General features: G+C 36.2%; 2 protein-coding genes across 2 annotated transcripts; one reads left to right on the forward strand and one right to left on the reverse strand.

Annotated features, from left to right (window-relative positions):
- Positions 1-8,962: 8,962 nt before the first annotated feature.
- Positions 8,963-13,519, forward strand: LOC146166992 (transcription initiation factor TFIID subunit 11-like). Its single transcript, XM_083389282.1, has 4 exons — positions 8,963-9,002; positions 9,092-9,324; positions 10,936-11,092; positions 12,532-13,519. Exons 2-4 carry the CDS (start codon positions 9,116-9,118, stop codon positions 12,685-12,687), a joined length of 522 nt encoding a protein of 173 aa, XP_083245408.1. The 5' UTR covers positions 8,963-9,002; positions 9,092-9,115; the 3' UTR covers positions 12,688-13,519.
- Positions 13,520-15,629: 2,110 nt separating this feature from the next.
- Positions 15,630-16,654, reverse strand: LOC146166993 (protein phosphatase inhibitor 2-like). The gene has a single exon (XM_083388940.1). It carries the CDS (start codon positions 16,586-16,588, stop codon positions 16,157-16,159), a length of 432 nt encoding a protein of 143 aa, XP_083245066.1. The 5' UTR covers positions 16,589-16,654; the 3' UTR covers positions 15,630-16,156.
- Positions 16,655-18,077: the final 1,423 nt, after the last annotated feature.

Below are 18,077 nucleotides of genomic sequence, written 5' to 3' on the forward strand. Positions count from 1 at the left end.
GTTGGCCGTGAAACGCTAATCCTAGCACGGCGCCGGCCTTTTGTTAGCACAGCACAGCGCGCGCGGGGCCCCTTCAAAAGATTTTTTCAACCCGAGTTATGCGCGATTATTGCACTTGATGGAAACTTTCAAGTCTCGCCGCTAACATTTTTTCTCGAAAGCGACAGTCAGAAATCGGGCTGAAAATTGAAAATCGGCCCTGAACGCTGTTAAAAAGTCCCATGGCGTGTATTTCGAACTACGGCCTTTATATCAACACGATGCATGTCAGTCTGTGTGGCTCTAGATTTTATTGCAGTGCACCTTCATTTAAGGTGAACAAGAAAATACAAAAATGTAGAATAATGGTGCAAAACCGTCTTAGAATCTACACATTTTCTAATGGATCATTTTTTTAAATTACTTTTGTAAAAATATTTTGATTAACCTGAAATGCTCGCTTGTATTTACAGCTACGTAATGACGACTGAAGTCAAAGCTTTTTGGGCAAGTTTTCAACATATATAGGCTACTTGTACCCAATAGGATACATTTCGACACTTTCTTTCCTGAAGACATTTCATCAAACGCGCAAAAATTTCATGGCATAAATTGCAAATTGGTTAGATAGGAAATGTGAAACACTCCTCTTTAGGCGAATTTAAATAAAATTGCCAGATGTTGTCGTAAATCCTAAACATTTATACCACTTTACTAGGTCGTAATATTAAATCGAGCTGAACTTGTTAACTCAAAGGGAAATTGTGGCCTAACACCCTAAAAAAAAACGAAGCTTTCAAAGGTTTTTGGTGTATCTTTAAGGAATCCTAAAGCATTGACAGCACATTTTTGTGGATGACCTTCCGCTAGCGCGTATATAAACATGTAAAACTCAATAGTTTAAAAACCTGATGAAAATAGCATGAGGCGTTTGGCTAGGTATAACATATGTTTCGCTAACTGTATAAGTTTCGAGAGTATATGTATATTTCATAAAATAAAATAAGCTAAACCTTTTTCTAACTTTTTCATCCAATGAATACCATCACTATTGCACGTATATTTGCTATTAAAGGTCTTCCAACGTGGAACAGGCAAGGGCGTTGATTCCAGTCGAAACACGACCCTTGGTAAGGCGCAAAGACAATAGCTTTAATAGGTCTAAACGTTTTTACTTCCAAATGATTTACACTTTCCAATCTTGGTTTTAAATGTCTAGGTATACCAAACGTGTTTCTCGGTAAGCTAATCGTAGGGCTACCATATTTTCAGCACCCTAAAAGAGGACATTTTCTTGCCTGCAAGTAAAGAGAAAGTAGAATTGTAACATTTGAGAAAAACGTACCATATCCACAAGTAATGCATTAACCTTCGAAATTAATATACGTCCCTTTCTGAAACAAGAATACTTTTATAGCTCATCACTAAACAGAGTTTTTCTCCCCTACGAAAAAGCAATTCGGCATTTTCAATTAAATTTCAATGAGACAACTTGAAAATAGTGTAGCCTGTGGTCGGTCGCGCGAAGCGCGAAAAAAATGAGTTTAATTGGTTGAATTGGCGCTCAACTGTAAATTCAAGGCTCTGATGTTGAGCCCAAATAAAATTTAAAGCGCAAAAACCAAACATTGCGTTATCGTGTTTTAAAAGGTGAGACGACACACAATACAACGGCAATATTGCAAAAACATTGAAGATTCGCGCAAAAAAGTTTGAGCCCCCCTGTTGCGAGCCTGTTATCATATATAAAATATGGATAAAACATAGTTCGAACTGTGGATAAATTTTATCGTTTATCAAAATTTTAATTAAAAAGGGCTGTTATACCTTCGATGATATGAAAACATGCAATCGCACTCGACTTTGTGCTAAAAAAATTACAAAAGTAAAAATGACTTTTTTTCAGTTTCAATGTTAAAGTTGGCCAAAACAGAACAGCACTGTAGGAGTGATGTAAAACACAAACGAAACCATTAGCATCATTGCAAAAATTTAAATATTAACTTAGAGCTAGCGCTCCACTAAGAATTGCTTGACGTCCCCCTAATGAGGCGCGCCCCCCCGGTTAAGAACCGCTGCTGTAGACTAACTAGACAAGCTTCTGTAAAAAATAAGAACATAGCCTGACGTACAGTAACACTGATAGTAGGATAGGCCTACAAAACTAACACCTTTACTCTATTAATGGACCTTTTTACATGTGAGGTTCTGTTGACATTTTTCTGGCGCAATGTTTGCAATAACTTTTAAGAAGGTAGGGCTGGTAAGGCAATTTGTTAAAAAAAAATATTTTAAACCAATTCAGCATGTTTCATGGCTATAGTATTTTTTGGTAATAAATAAAACGTCACGCCTAAAAGCCTTGTTAAAAGTATAAGCAACAAACTCGAAATGCGAAAAAAGAGGACATTTAGACATTTTTAAGCGTCCTCGGAGGACCGTTCAGTTTTCTTTAGAAAAGAGGACATATGGTAGGCCTAGCTAATCGACATACGACACAGTGATAACTAATCAAATGTGTCCGTAACAGAGGCCGTTTGTAATCACTAAACTTCGCTCAACGCGAATAATCATTTGGGCACAAAGCAAATTGAAAGATTAAGTTTAATTGTCACCTCAAAAGACACCCGGTCACCAGCTTTCGCACGATTTTCACACGTGTGTACAGAGGGGTTCTTAACTCGTAAATTTTTTTTTCTTCGTAAGGAACAGTGAAGGCAAGAATGTTTTAGTGATGACACCATAAATTTACGTCATAATACGAACAGACTTACAAAAAATTGCTTAAATAAACACTAATAGTTTAATTAGGCCTTCGTGGACCCCCTAAAACTAGTTCACGCAATCCATGGACCCCAGTTTAAAAATGCCTAGTGTACAGTGTGCAAGGCCGCTTAAATAAGGTGGATCGCCTTTTCTTTGTATGCTTTAGGTCCGTTCTCACACCTCGCATTGCTGCATGCGGCTATGAAAAGTGACCTTCTCCAATGCTAGAAAATCAGCCCCGAAAAACGAACACCCACCTAGGTACCTAAGCCCTTAGGACAATGCAAAATATCCGGAACGGCTTTAATTAATTATTTAGGCCTGAACTCGAGGTAACGCTTCTAATCCGCGGGCGTTTGTTTTCCACCCAGCGCTGTGCGTTTGAATTGACATAACGATAATTACAAGAGTATTTATAGTGACAATAGTGTAATTGATATATGTCCTGTGCATAATCGATTCGTGACGTCCAACCTACATTTTCTGTTCACGTGCAAATGGGTAAGCCCCTCAACAGAGCATTTAGTTGTATTTTTTCCACATAGAGTCACCAGAAGCTACACAGCACAAATAAATACAAAGGCAAAATAAACATATTTATGACGAAAATTTTGGGAAAATGTTTTTTATCTTGTCTTAACTTCTATACGTTATAACCAGGGAGTCGAACGGTTTGACTTTTCCGGTTCAGGTTCGGTTCGGGTTCAAGGATTTTTCGGAACCCGGTTCAGTTCCGGTTCCGGTTTGGAGGAATTTAAAAGATCCGGTTCAGTTCCGGTTCGACCATTGTTATTTCAAAACCGGTTTATAAACTTCCGTTTCGAATACAATATAAGTATTCATATAAGACGTCATGCTGGAGTGAATCGCTTTTTGACAAGTTCGGGTTCGGTTAAGGTTCTGGTTCTTTTAAAATATTCGATTCAGTTCCGGTTCGGCTCCTTAAAATCCTACAAAAGCGGTTCAGGTTCGGTTACGGTTCGGAAAAAATTGACCCAAATCCGGTTTAAAAAGTTCGGTTCGCTGGTAGTATGCGAACCTATTTGATGCGCCTAATACCTCACGTAGGCTACCCTTTTACATTAAAGTTTTTCTAATTTGAACCACAGAAAAAACTTTAGTTCCGTGTGATTAGCATGTATTTCAGCTGCATATTTGCTCGAGAACAATATATACACGTTAAAATGGGTATATCAATTTAAGTAAACAGCCCACGTTTCTTTTGGAGTTGCGTCCCCCTAATTGAAACAAACTTCACAATATTTGTTAATAGTGATATACCAACATTAGTACAGGTTCGGTGACCTAACCTGTTTCTGCAAGCGACCAAAACATAAAAACCAAAGCACAAAGAAGTTTAAATTTAATTAATATACGATTATCTCCGTACATCTTCCGCAATTTTCTAAAATTTTAAGAAATCTCTCTCAGACCAAATTTCAAGAAATTTAACCATGTATGTAGATCTACTGCAGTCAATATTCTCCATTATGTAGACCTATTGGCTGTCAATATTCTCCATTACAATGACCAATTGTTTTTAAATATTCTCGAAAGAAAAACTAAATAAAACCAAAATTTGAGGTCCACGGTTATTGAAAGTTTGCCACGGCTATTGAATGAAACCTACCTTGATTCACTACCATGTAACTGCAGTAGCCTTTTCCATCCTCAGCCTATATATCGCATCTCCTCTAACCCGTGAAACCTCAACTATACCAAACGGAACTGCTGCAGTGTAAAACGCACCCTAGGCCGCCCTGGCATTCTTTCATTTCATCCAAGCGTACGATTTTGCTGGTGCAACTGTGTAGGGCGGCCTAAAGCAACAGCAAGTCTAATGGATTTTCTCGCAAGTAAGGGGTGTTGAATACATAAAGGCGTGCGCAAGTGGTCAAACTCTCTAGACTCTGTTGGCTGCATGTTTGTGCGTCTCGGCAAAAATGTTCTCGTTTGAAAGCACTTCACCAACCTGAACCAAAATTTCGAATTTGAAATTTATAGTGATCAACTAAACTGATAAGGTACTAAACCAGCGCTTGAAATTTTCTACGCGTTTGAAATCATACAAGGCTTCGACCAACTGTCACAACTCAACCTTACGACAAGTTTTTGTGGTTCAGACAATTTATCGACGTTCCCTTATGAGTCAACAATGCCTATTGTAAGCCGCTAAAATAAACGTTTTACCTCGGCATTGTGTTGCTGTTCAGAGCTCGAGAAGTTGAGTTCGGCCGATTTGTTTAAACGCACTGAACTACTGAAGTACCTATGTGTTGGTAAAAAAAACTTTTCCCACGAATCAACTATGATGAGCAACGGTGAAAGTAAGCCTACGGTTTGAATTTCTTAACGGAACGTTTAGGCCAGCGGTTCTCAACCTTTCAAGTCTCGTGGCCCCCTTAGAAAGGCATTTAATCCTCGTGGCCCCCCTCGGTCATAAAAAAATTAGCTAGAATTTGTGGCGGCATTATTCTTTCTTCGACAATTCCTTTTAACACGGTGATTTATAAGTTTTAAGGGTCGTAATGATTTTACATCACCAGCGAGCAGTGCAGATTTGCGAATTTTTGACATTTGATAACACAAAACCTTGTTTAAGCTTTCTGTAAAAACGCATTTTCAATAGTAATTAAACATCTGAAAGTATGTGCAATTCAACTATTCTTTGTCTTCTTAAGCTGGCTTTAACACAATTTTACAACAAAATTTATCAATGGAACAACAAACCTATCTCTACGAGCCAAAACGGTAATATCGTTATTTGACGTTTTGTGAAAAACCTGTTCAACTTGCTTGTATTAGTTTTGCTATCATTCAAACTTGCGGTTTACAAACTAATTAAAATGCTGGTTAAACGTTTCAAAGAAATACGGAGTAAACTAACTAGAAAAACACAAATGTTCGTTGTAGGTGACGTAACAATGTTTGACAATTAGGCGACAGACAAAGAATTGCAAGCTTGAGGTCGACTGTTGCAAAACTTCTCACGAAGAGCAGGTAGTAACATGTAAGAAAAAATGCGTTACAATAGGTCAGAGTAGGTTTAATACTACAAGTTTAAGTTCAACTGAAAAAATAAAAAATAGTGCAATACTACGACATTGCTACAGACTTACGCTCGTGGCCCCCCGATAATAGCTCCGTGGCCCCCCAGGAGGGCCGAGGGCCACGGTTGAGAAACCCTGGTTAGGCCATAAACCAGTGATTCACAAAATGTGTCGCGCAGCACACTAGTGTGCCTCGAGAGATTGCCAAGTGTGCCGCGAAACTTTCTATAATTTTCGGAGTATTTGTATTACCAATAGGCATGCACGCAAGCATTTTAGACTGTACGCACTACCCATTACAAATTAATCATATTAGAACATTTACATAGTTTGTCGTGTGGTAAGGGCGAATGACTCTATTGTTGTTCTGTTAAAAGTGTTCCGTGGAATATTTAAGACTTATTTTTAGTGTGCCGCCAGCCAAAAGTTTGGGAACAGTGTTCCCTCTAAGAAAATTTTCTACTGCGCAAATATTTTTTGTAGTGCGCAAGAATATTTAAAGGCTGCGTTGGCAGGGCCCGCTGATAAATGTTTTTGTATTGTGGCGAGGCGTGAAAATTTTAAAGATGACGCACGAAACACATATTTATAATTAATAAACTAACATGTGCAACTGTAATCGAGTTATATATGTTCAAACATATGGCAACTAAGCGGTCGCGTGAAAAAATATCCAAATATTTGGGTTAAATTGACAAAATGTCTAATTTAAAAAAATAGGATTCGTGATGCCTTTAGCGCACAATCAAGAATCACGAACTATTCGCTCATTTGCATTTTAATAAAATGATTTTGTCAATTTGTGAGAGCCATTATTGACCCCACAGCTGTATCTGCACAGAAATCGTGTAAAAACTGCGATTGTGTTAAAAAATTACGTCCATAAAAATGCATTTCGGTTTCATAATCCCGAATTATTGTTAAACACTCCACTGCTATGTTCGGCACTGTAATAAACTCATTTTTTTCTTTAAGCTTGATTTTTCTGAATAGACATTGAATTCTACGCGAGATAACAAAAACAAACACAGCATGGATGATAAAAAACGATCAGACAAAGTAATTTATTACGTCACAATCGTCAATGCGGATTTGATTTGTTTACTTGCTTTCAGCTACAAACATCAACGAAAAAACGGCCAATGCGAAATGCTCGCACTGTTGTGGCAAAAAAGTGAAGATATTTTAGTTTTAATTTGGGAACGATGTAGGTGCGCAAAAGCAAATTTTACTGCGCAATTGCGCAGTTGCGCACCTAAGAGGGAACACTGTTTGGGAACCACTGCACTTAACGGTAAAAGAAGGTTTACAGGAAAATCGTATAGGGAAAGTTCTTGTTTTAACCAGGTCAATGCCCCATTTTTAACAGTCCGTCCATCTATTTTGTTTGTATATAAACAAAAAAATTAGTTGCATAGCTGTGTATACTACATCGAACGATAACCTCGGGCTTCCCAAGGCTACGTTTTTTTGACGTCTTTTAAGATGTCACCTCTAAAAACTTTTATGCGAATATTTTCATTGTTCTGGTAAAAAATTACCTGACTTTTACCCCTTAATAAGAGAAAAAAAGTTGCAGAAACAGTGGTTCTGGAGGTTTTTTTATACGTGTGGATGTGAACCTCTAGCAACGCCCATCTATAACAGGCGTTGCCTCCAGGGCTGCCACTCTGATTTTCAATATATCCCAAGGTTTCATGTCTAAAAATCCCAAGATTAAAAAATCTGAAATATAAGAGACTGTGGCGAACTTTGTGGTATGCACCCATGTGTATTGAAGCTCTAACACAGGTTTTGGCAACTTTTTTTCTGGTCGCGGACCAATACCAAACTGATAAAGGTCTCTGCAGCACACGAAGTTAACGAAGAAGCGTGGTATTAAAATGTTAGCACAACTGTGAATCAGGCGGGCCTCGATTTTTTTATGCACTTGAAGCCGTGTTTGATTACATTCAAGGAGGCAGTAAATTGTTTTTTCGAGTCCACACTCCACACCTCGTCATCCAAACTACTAATGAAAAGTGTAATAAACCTACTTCGAAGAAACGCGATAGCTTTACCTCTAGCAAAGCGAGCTTGATTTTTTTTATGTAAACTGTGTATTTTTTATAAATTTCTTGTAAGTTTTTTATTACATTGCCAAAAATACAAAAATGTTGATATTTTTGAATCCGTTTTTAGTTTGTCCGCAACGCAATTGCCAGCCTTCCACGTCGCAACGATAAAGAAGCGCTGAGTTCTATAGTTTAAAAGACAGCATCAAAGCATAAACAAACCGAATGCACAAAGATCATTCGCGCGAAGCGCGACACTTTTTTGCACTAACGTATAGTTAAAATAGTCAAAAAGTAAAATTGACTCGTGTCTAGTTTGTCAAATAGGCGGCGGGCGGATGAATTACATTTGCGGGCCGGTTCCGGCGGTAGGTTGTCGACCCCTTCTCTAATAGCTTTCATTATTTATCATCGTCGATTGGGTCTGTTTAATTAACGCCGTCACACAAGCTAGTAAATGAACAGTTTCATCTAACAAGCAAGTAATAGCATTGTTACGCCACATAAGTACACCCGCGAGCTGGTAAATAGCTATTTCCTATTTCGTATTAGGAAATGAGTCCTTAAATACAAGCAAAAAAGTATTTGTAATTTCAACCTGCTATGAATTAAAATTCCCAAGATATGGAACAGATATCCCCAGATCCCAAGGTCTAGGCTGAAATCCCAAGATCTTGGGAAAAATCCCAAGGAGTGGCAGCCCTGGTTGCCTCTAGCTAGCTCTGCGTGTGCTCAATTAAGCGTGAAGGCGTAATGTTTGGAACAATGTTTAAAAATAAATGTAAATCGAGCAATCATATATTGTTTTCATATATATTTACCTTAGTAAAATTAAGACATTTCTCTCAATAAAATTGCCTCATTTGTTGTTGACTTCCTTAAACATAAAAAAGCAAGTGAAATCTGTCTTTTCAGATATTTTAAATTTACTAAAATTTGTATTGCTCACAACAATTTAGCTTTTGTAAAATTAAAACAACATGCTATAAACACCTGTGCTATTTAGAAAGGTCTACTGTACTGCAGTTTGATCACCTCGATAAAATATAAAAACCTTGATGAAATATGGAAGTATTAGTACTTTATGATTCAACTAGGTAAACTTTTTCATCAACGTTCTTGTAAAACTTATCTAAATTGCCAACACTTATCGGTAGGTACTTTACCCATGCAATCTGTTGGTAAAGACTTTTTACGAACAAAGCGTGTATTTTCCGTAAAATATTTGCCGTCGTTCACCAGACGTCAACGACCCACAAAATTAACATGAGTAGCGTGCCAAACACGGAGGCGCATAGCAGTGATCAACAGGCAAGAAAGAGAACTCATTCGTCAACCTCCGATTCCTCATTTAAGTCGCCTGCAGATCCACCGAAAAAGGCGACTTTGGATCGTTCGGCAAGCGTTGGAGAGGATGGTCTGACTACCAAGAAGAAGAAAGAATTAAATGAGGCAGAAGAACGAATAAAAATGCAGTAGGTTTCAGATAGTAATTAAGTGGTTGACTGATGAATATGTAGCTGTATGAAAAGCTATTTGTGTGAACACATGAATTAGCAAATAGCACACCTAATGTAAAAAAAAACGTTGTGCATTTTGATGGTACCGGTACTTCATACTTTCAGTTTGCAAGTAAATGTTGCCACTCTGCGTTTCATGGCACTTCATGACGATACCTCTGGTGTGCAACAGTATCACTTGATTTTGAGGTGTGCACATGTACAATACCGTTTTTTGTACACCTGAGGTAAATCCTATAGCATTTTAACCTTCATTTGAAATATCAGTGTGCAATGTACTAATTTGGTGTGCACACAAATTCTATGAAAAATATGGGGTGTGCACTGTGCACTGGGTTAAAAATGTGACTGCGCATCTTAAAATTTGTGTGCACACCTAATTCAATAAATTACACCTAAAAGTTATGCTTTGTTAACTAAAAACATTGTGATGTGCATAAAACCCTGATTGCCTTACAGAAAATTTGGCGCCGAACACCAAAGTTCTCAGCAAAAGCTGTCATGAAACGCAGACTGAACTCTTTTTTTAATGTCTTGACTTAACCATATTGCAAAATAATTTTCTCGAATGTTAGCTACTTTGGCAAATTATATGTTGTAAATTAGTGGGTGCTGGCCTAGAATCTTACTTAAGTACAGCGATCAATCATGAATCAAATTAATGCAAAATATTTAGGTTAGGATTTGGGTGTGGATGGGTCAAGTATTATTATATTTGTTATTTAATAATAATACTTGATCTACTCAAACCCAAAATTTAACCCGTATCCTAACCCAAATAATAATTCTGCGTTGTGGTAGGATTCTAGCACAGCGTCAAATGGTGTTACATGTTCCCTAACTTAGTTTGTGCAACTTAGTCTTCATGCTTTATATGTATTTTTGTTGGTTTTGCAAAGCATTGTTTAAATTGATTGAGAGCAACTATTTTAACTGTTTAAAATATGTTTGTTAAAGCAAATAACAATGACAAAATTGTTTAAACACAGGGACTATTATTCATCCAATTAATATACGCTGTTAAATCATTTTAAGCATTGGAGAATGGTGTGTGGTCTTACAGTTTTAATTAATTTATATTATTTTCTGATGAACTGAAGTGCCAACGAACTTAAATTTTTTTTTATAACATGACTAAACCAAATATCATGAAAAAATTGTTTAAACACAGGGCATCTTATTCCTTCAACTAAAATATACTTGTAAACTTAATTTAGGCATTGAAGTATGGGTTAAAGTTTTAATTTTTTATCTAATTTACATTATTTTCTGATAAACAGAAATATTCCAAACGACCTTAATTTTTTTTATGGCAGTATATGTTTATTAAGATGTGACAATCTTAATAATATTTATTTACTAAGAATGTTTTTTAAACTAAAATCAGGGCAAAAGATTGCACATTCTTCCTTTTAAGAAAATGTTGTTTTCCTTTGCTATTATATACAATTAAATTTATTAAGTTAGCATTGAGTTATCCTGTGCAATGTATTGTCCCTGACCAAAGCAACTGTGTTCAAATAATTTAAAGAAGATCTTATGTCCATCATTTTTTGTGCATTTTAGTCGCTTGGTGACCTCGTTTTCTGATGAGCAGCTCAACAGATACGAAATGTATCGTAGATCATCATTTCCGAAAGCTTCTATCAAACGTCTAATGCAAAACATTGCTGGATGCAGTGTTTCTCAAAATGTTGTTATTGCAGTTTCAGGAGTTGCTAAGGTAAATTTGGGATGCATAGTAATAATAAACATTAATAGTTTGACCACACCGATTTCAAAAAATGTTAACTTGTTAAAATATATGTTGCACTGAATATGTTAAAAATGAAAATCACCTTGACCCTTGCAAGATAAATGTCGACCTTAATTCCTGATCAGTAACAGCAAAATAATCTAGCAAAGCTAGCAATTCAGGTCAGACACATTAACCAGATCTTAAAAGATATATATATATATTTCGCCAAAAAAAAAAAAAAAAAAAAATTAATTAACCAGTCTTCGAATTGGTCGACAACATTATGCTTATTTTTTGGCCACAACATTTGTTAAAATAGATACATAGTTTACCATTTGTTATATTAGTTGTCCACCAGCACATCTCTATACTCAGAAGCCCATAAAGATTTTAAATTGTCACAGTTTCTTTTTGGATAGAAAAGTCGTACTGGCACCAATAAACCTTTAACCGTAACTTTAATTCCTTATTTGTTTTCGGCATTAATCCAAACGTTGCCAAATTTAAAAAAAAATTGGTCTACAAATGTGAAAATTTTGCCAAATTGTATAGGATTGTAATATGGTTATGTAGATTACACCAAAATTGGGGGGTCATGTAGGTTTTCAAAAAATAGAGAAATGGGTCTTGACAAAAAATGGGCCGCATGTTGCCAACTTGTCCAGTAGCGATTCCGTCGTTTGCTATCTTTATAAAAAAGAAATAGTACAAACGTTCTTCAGAAATAATCAAAAATGCATTTAATTTAAGCATTCATGTAATTTGTGTTACAACTAGGCTCCCATATTTAATAGTTCCCCTGTGATACGGAGCTGTAAAGTAGCTTGTTTTTAATTGAGTTTGTCTCTTATGCAAAATACATTACTTTATTTTGGGTGAAAAAGCAAAATGACACAGATAAACCTCTAACCGTAAACGTAACTTTAGTTACCTATGTATGCTTTTGGTGTAAATACAGACATTCTTGCCAAATTTTTAAACAATCTGTCAACAGATGTGCATTTTACAAATTGAATATGATTGTCAATGCTTTTGTAGATTACCCCAAAGTGTATTTATGGTTTTTGTAGATTACACCAAAAGGGGACACGTAGGTTTTAAAAAAATAGAAATGGGCCGCGACAAAAAAATGGGCCACGTGATGTCAACTTGCCCAGTAGCAAAACAGATTACGTTGTTCTTATCTTGCTAGTAGGTAAATAGTAAACACGTTCGTCAGAAATTACAAAAAATACCGCTATAATTTAAGCAGTGCTGCAATTTGCGTTACAACAACTAGGCTCCAATATTTAATAGTTTCCCTGTAATACGGAACTGTGAAGTAGTTTGTTTTTAATCAAGTTGTCGTAGAACCTTATCGACCCAGCGCGTCCGCACAGACAAACAACCCTTATTGACCCTTTCTCTTGAACGTGTCAGCGCAGGTCTACGTGGGCGAAATCATGGAGCAGGCCCTAGACGTGATGGAAAGGCTGGGCGAGCAGCCGCCCGTCAAGCCTCGCCACATTCGCGAAGCAGTTCGCCGACTGAAGGCAAACCGGACGGTGCCCTATTCCGCTTTACACCATCCGCCTTTTTGAAAGTGTGCAGAACTTGTTGCCTTGCGAGAGATTTTCCGGTTTCACCGATCACGGAAAACTCATCGAGAGGCTTTCAATAACTCTGGGCGTTAAAACGAATGGTTGAGCTCAACCAGTGGGTGGAAATATGAACTTCTATTTCAGGGTGGTCGAACCCAATCCCGTGACAATATTATTTGTGACCCGCGGAACTTCATTAAATTTAGTATTTCCCTTTTTTTAATCAGCGTACCATTCGGAAGTTTTATGCAGTGACTATTCGCTCATCTTAAGTGTAAAGAAAATTTAAAAAATACGATAGGTTCCAGTTGAATCTAGACGAATAGTGAAATCAGCATGACAGTTTATAATAAGGGTTTTCTTTCGAATAACAGAATCTGCCTGAATCCGAATGGTAAAAAACAACGATTCTGGTTGCACATCAATGATGTTTTTAGATACTGATAATGCTTTTAGAGGCCAAATATATTGATCATATAAATCCAAACAAATGATATTCGGTTTACTAACTTATGTAGTGAGTTTAATATTTTTGTTTATGGCAGACTATATCATATTGTGCGTGGCCCGCTAAAACACGCCAATAACACTGCGAACCCAGACGAGGTCTTGAACCACCCTGACCCTGGTATATCCTTTGGCCGAATTAACATTGATCCCGATAAAGTGTTTGCCAAGCTCAGCACGTTTAACGCAATACGTTGTTATTCAATCTTGTACAACGATTGTGCAAATAAAGGTATTACACGCATTTTATGCTTTTTGAGATTACGTTTTACATTACAAGTTTGCGAAATAGTGTTTGTAAGTCTCCCAATAAAAAATAAAATGTCGTCATGCTGGTCAAAAACCGAAAAGTTTTACCTCAATGACAAACTGGTTTGAAAAGTGTTCTTTGCAATAAGCAACCGTTTAGATATGGGGTGGTGAAATAGTTGGGGGATAAAGGCCTTATTAAAACCCTGATGGAAATAATTTTTCAAACAAACGAGAAAAAAATGCTTCGGCGTTTTGTTAATGTAGAGTTAGATTTCAGTTCCACATTTGTTTGACCAAAGAGAGTAGGTTTCTTAGACATAATTGATTTAAAACGGGTTTTAAAAAAAAAAAACATGCTAAACCTGGTTTAGATCAAGGTTGTCTGATAAATAACGTAAAAATGGCCAAATTCGCATACCTGATCGATCTTGTCATACAACACGTAAATATTAATATATTAAAAGAAAATGCCTTAACCTAACATTTTATTTGTGTGTGCCGATTTTTAAATCAAACAGAAAGGCAATTTTAATTTTTTTTACGTCTGCAAAGAACTCTATTGATTTATTGTCAGACCAAGTGTTTGTCTTGTGTAACAGTGAGAATGGTCGATATTTCTTTAATGCAAGGCGAATACCCGTTAGGCGTAAAGCAAAGAAAAACCTACCTCGGTTTATATACCCTTCGCCTTATTTAGGTACGGATCCTATCTTTGTTAATGTATGTATGGGAACAAAGCACTTGATTGAGGTATTTTTTAAAGTTTAACCAAAATAAAACTAGGCTTTGTATGTAAGGATCCAGCAAATATAACATGAAACTTGGGGCATTTTACCATACGCACAAAAAAACAACTATTAAGCAATCTAGTTGACAATAATACTTGTTTTACTAAATGAAACAGCAGGATTGCGGATTGGACAGGGGACTCCAGTAAGACCACGTTAAACAATCCGAGTCCGACGTGCGTATCTGCTCAGTAGGCTACCAAATTTTAAAACTGATACGGTCGCCAAATCTAAATTGTAAATGCGGAATGGCACATCGGTAGTTTTTGTTCAACCATGTATTCGAAGTAAATTAAATATGGTGGATTGCTAAACATCCACTGTATTTATTTACGTTAATTGGCGGATTACAGGCTGGCCTTTGGATGGACTAAATCGCACATTTGACCGTAGTCGGACTCGGGTTTACTATTTTGGCCGGAATTAGACTCACGTTATTTTTAACCGACTTCGCAGACCTTGTCTGAAGTAATATCAAACAGTCTCAAGAGATATCACCTCGCCCTTTGCAAATATACTGGAAAAGACACTTTATGACTAAGTGATAGTGTCAATTTCACAAGTCACCTGAATCAAAGTCGGTCGCTTCATTCGTTGATATCAAAAATAGTGTTTTCCAAAATATCTTAAAACCTAGATAACGATTGACGTTGCTTCTGTTTTATAAATTTCCTTTAAGCAAAGTAATTTTGGAGTTCATTATAATACACTGAAGTGGTAAATCAATTACACTTTTAAGACATAATAAAAAGGGGCGGTTATAAAGACACGTTTGTCACAGGACTTTTGATTATGGTTAAGCAGTGCATCGCCTTAATAATCAGTGTTTAAACAACAAAACATAACTATGATATGCTTAATTTCTCTTCTGGTCTCGATAACTACCTGAAAGACAAGTCTGTTTATTTTGATTATATAAACATGCACAAATACAAAACTATTTTATAGCTCAACACAATAAATCAAAACACAAATACAAAAGCTTTTTAAGGATTTCAGGATCAATTAGTAGGCAAGCTAAATTGCAATGGTTTTGTCGCCAACAAGATAGTCTGAAAACATATTTAGAACAGTTTACTTTAAATCTTAAGCATGGTAAGCAATATCAATTATTCAGAGACTGCATTTCACAAACAGTGTACACAAAGATTTTCCTTACGACCTCTTATGTATCAATTTATTCAAATGTAAAGCAATTACTAGTTTCTTTTATGACAAACATTTTACTTAGTTTTTTTTGAAAAGCCAGTTGCTTGAGGCAGTATTGTCAAAGCTACAACTTGGTTATGTGATTAAAGTAAAGCCTTGGTTATTTAATTGCATTACTCAAGTCAAAAAAATTACTTAAATGAACAAAGGGGCATTTTTGTTTTGATGGTACTGTAAAATATACATTTTTGTTTTGATGGTACTGTATTCAGTGTTAATAGGGCTTATTTTCTGGAACTTTAAAAAATTCATGACTAGATATGTTGAAATAACTTGTTTCTAAGGAACTTGTTTTCTAAAACAAAATAACAGTTCTGAAGAAAATCATTTAGGAGGGTTTTTCAATTCATTGGGAAAAATCATAATCCTCTAGTTCAAGCAAAAGTTAATTCATTGGCAATTAAGACAATGGGCAGTATATGCAGAGACATCTCATACAACCACGTCACAAAAGTTTCCAAGATTAAATGTAGGTGAGCAATATAAAACAAAACAGATTATACTTCATTGCGTATACAATTGGAAAAGCTGAAGGTAGGTATTCATTCAATAATTAATCATTTTTCATGAAAGAGTGATTTGTTGTAAGGGCATGCTGCATGTGGATCACGCATGTGAAGAATAAGCAGTGAATTGACATGCAATGAATCACTTATTGCAGTAAAAAGCCAAGACAGAGAACTGAACAGTGCTGGATTGAGTGCAGGTGATTTTTAGTCATCTTCCAATTCCTCTTGGGCCAAGAGCTCTTTCGCCTTTTTCATCTGTTCTTTCATGTTATAATGTTGTTTTCTTGCAGCTTTAAACTTTTTCCTCCTTTCACGCTCTTCCGGAGAAAGAGTATCATCATCATCCTCCGATACTCCACTGCCACTATCGTTATTTCTCATCACTTTGGGATCGCTGGCGCTTTCCAAACGCCTTGAAATCTCACTTGCATCAATATCATGGTCATCAGCATTGTCCGCCCTGTATGGGGTTTTTGGTTCATCTATTTTCATATGGCCATAGTCCTTATCTGCAGGATGATAAGTGGCAAGAATGTTCATTTCATCGAACTTGGCATCTTTGTTTTTGTGCTCGTGGTTGTTGGACTTTTTTAAAATGCTCTTTGCTGGCTGTTTTGGGCTACTGGACGATGCCATTATTTGAAAACAACCTTATACGCTGTGGCAAAATATCTACACAAAAGCTTGTTAAGGTTAATTTCAGTGGAAGCATATTCCACCTTCATAGGCAGACAGCTAACTGTATCACAGTGTAACACTTGAATAGTGCCAAACAACTTCTTAGGTGTTTATAAAGAAACTTACGACTACTTTATTTATATTACAACTAAAATAAATCATCCGACATAAGTTTCCAGTTTACTGCCTAGTGGTATGTCTGTTCCAACTATTTTTTTCATCCTAACTGACAAACAGGTTGGTCATTAATGTGTATCATTAAAGTAACTGTGCGACTGAGTAAGGTGTATACAGGACTACATTAGAGAAATAATAAATCTGGTCAGCCTTATTTGTCATATAATTTGTTTTGTAAAGGTACTAAGTTTAGTAAGGAATAATTAGTAAATACTATGTGATTACATACATCGTAATTATAAAAAAAATATTTGTGCAAAAAAATGTTAAAATGTCAGGTTAGTTAATAAAGAATGATTATATTGTTCTGATGTATAAGATCCAATATAATTCTGCTAAATAATTATTCGTAAGTTAAACAACACAGTTTACTCTTTTCCTTAAGCTAAATAATTAGTAAAAAGCCACCTTCAACTTTTTTTATAAATACTTGGCCAAATTAGATTTATTAGGCTACCTTCATTCTTTACCATTGTGTCTTGGGCTTTTCATACCCTTCACTAAAACCTAGACCTCTATACAAATTACACATGCCGTATTCAACTTAGCTTCGTGGTATAATAAATCCGGTAGAAAACAAGATATTATAATGTATAATCCCACACACTTACAAAGCAGTGAGCACTTCAATTGCAATTCTTGGACTGGCAACTTTGATGTACACACGCTTAGTTCGCTTACCACTGTCGCTGAAAATGCCCATGTGACCATAGCATGAAATACCGCAACAAACAAATACATTTGCGCATTTTAAAATACACAAACGTTAGTTTCAATACTGACTGCCTCCTTGTTTAAAATCCATTTTGGATGTTGCATGTTATGTAAATGTCCGCTTAGAAAATCTAAACGCATATTTCGGATATGAATGACTAAATACGTGCGGACTGGGAGCTATAAAAACACCTGTAAGATGCAGTACGTGACTAGCTAGCGTAAAACTTGGCGGACACTAATCGGCACGAAAGCCTTTTTCGTGATGTTTACCAATTCCAACAGCTTATTTGCCAATTAAATCGCAATGCTATCTCCATGGCCAATTTTTATAAAGCAGTGGAACTCACTCTTTTTTTTAATGGGAAAAATTAACTTAACCTGTACCCCGATTTTCGTATATGTTACGTTCTTTCGTGCACCCAGTTACTCAAGATTTTTTCGCTCAGTGCCATACTTTTCAGATGGGACCCTTGGCTGTTTTGGAATAATGGTGGGTCCAATCAATACAAAAACAAGCAAATTAAAAAACAACACTTAAGGCTGATTTGACATA

Source organism: Ascidiella aspersa, chromosome 1 (assembly GCF_963924565.1).
Source record: "Ascidiella aspersa chromosome 1, kaAscAspe10.2, whole genome shotgun sequence".
Lineage (NCBI taxonomy): Eukaryota > Metazoa > Chordata > Ascidiacea > Phlebobranchia > Ascidiidae > Ascidiella > Ascidiella aspersa.

What these genes read in the sequence shown, in the direction of transcription:
- LOC146166992 (XM_083389282.1), top strand. Translation starts at nt 9,116, where the DNA reads ATGAGTAGCGTGCCAAACACGGAGGCGCATAGCAGTGATCAACAGGCA. An exon ending in GAAGAACGAATAAAAATGCA is followed by an intron (nt 9,325 to 10,935) that starts GTAGGTTTCAGA and finishes TGTGCATTTTAG; the next exon opens with TCGCTTGGTGACCTCGTTTT. An exon ending in CAGTTTCAGGAGTTGCTAAG is followed by an intron (nt 11,093 to 12,531) that starts GTAAATTTGGGA and finishes GTGTCAGCGCAG; the next exon opens with GTCTACGTGGGCGAAATCAT.
- LOC146166993 (XM_083388940.1), bottom strand. Translation starts at nt 16,588, where the DNA reads ATGGCATCGTCCAGTAGCCCAAAACAGCCAGCAAAGAGCATTTTAAAA.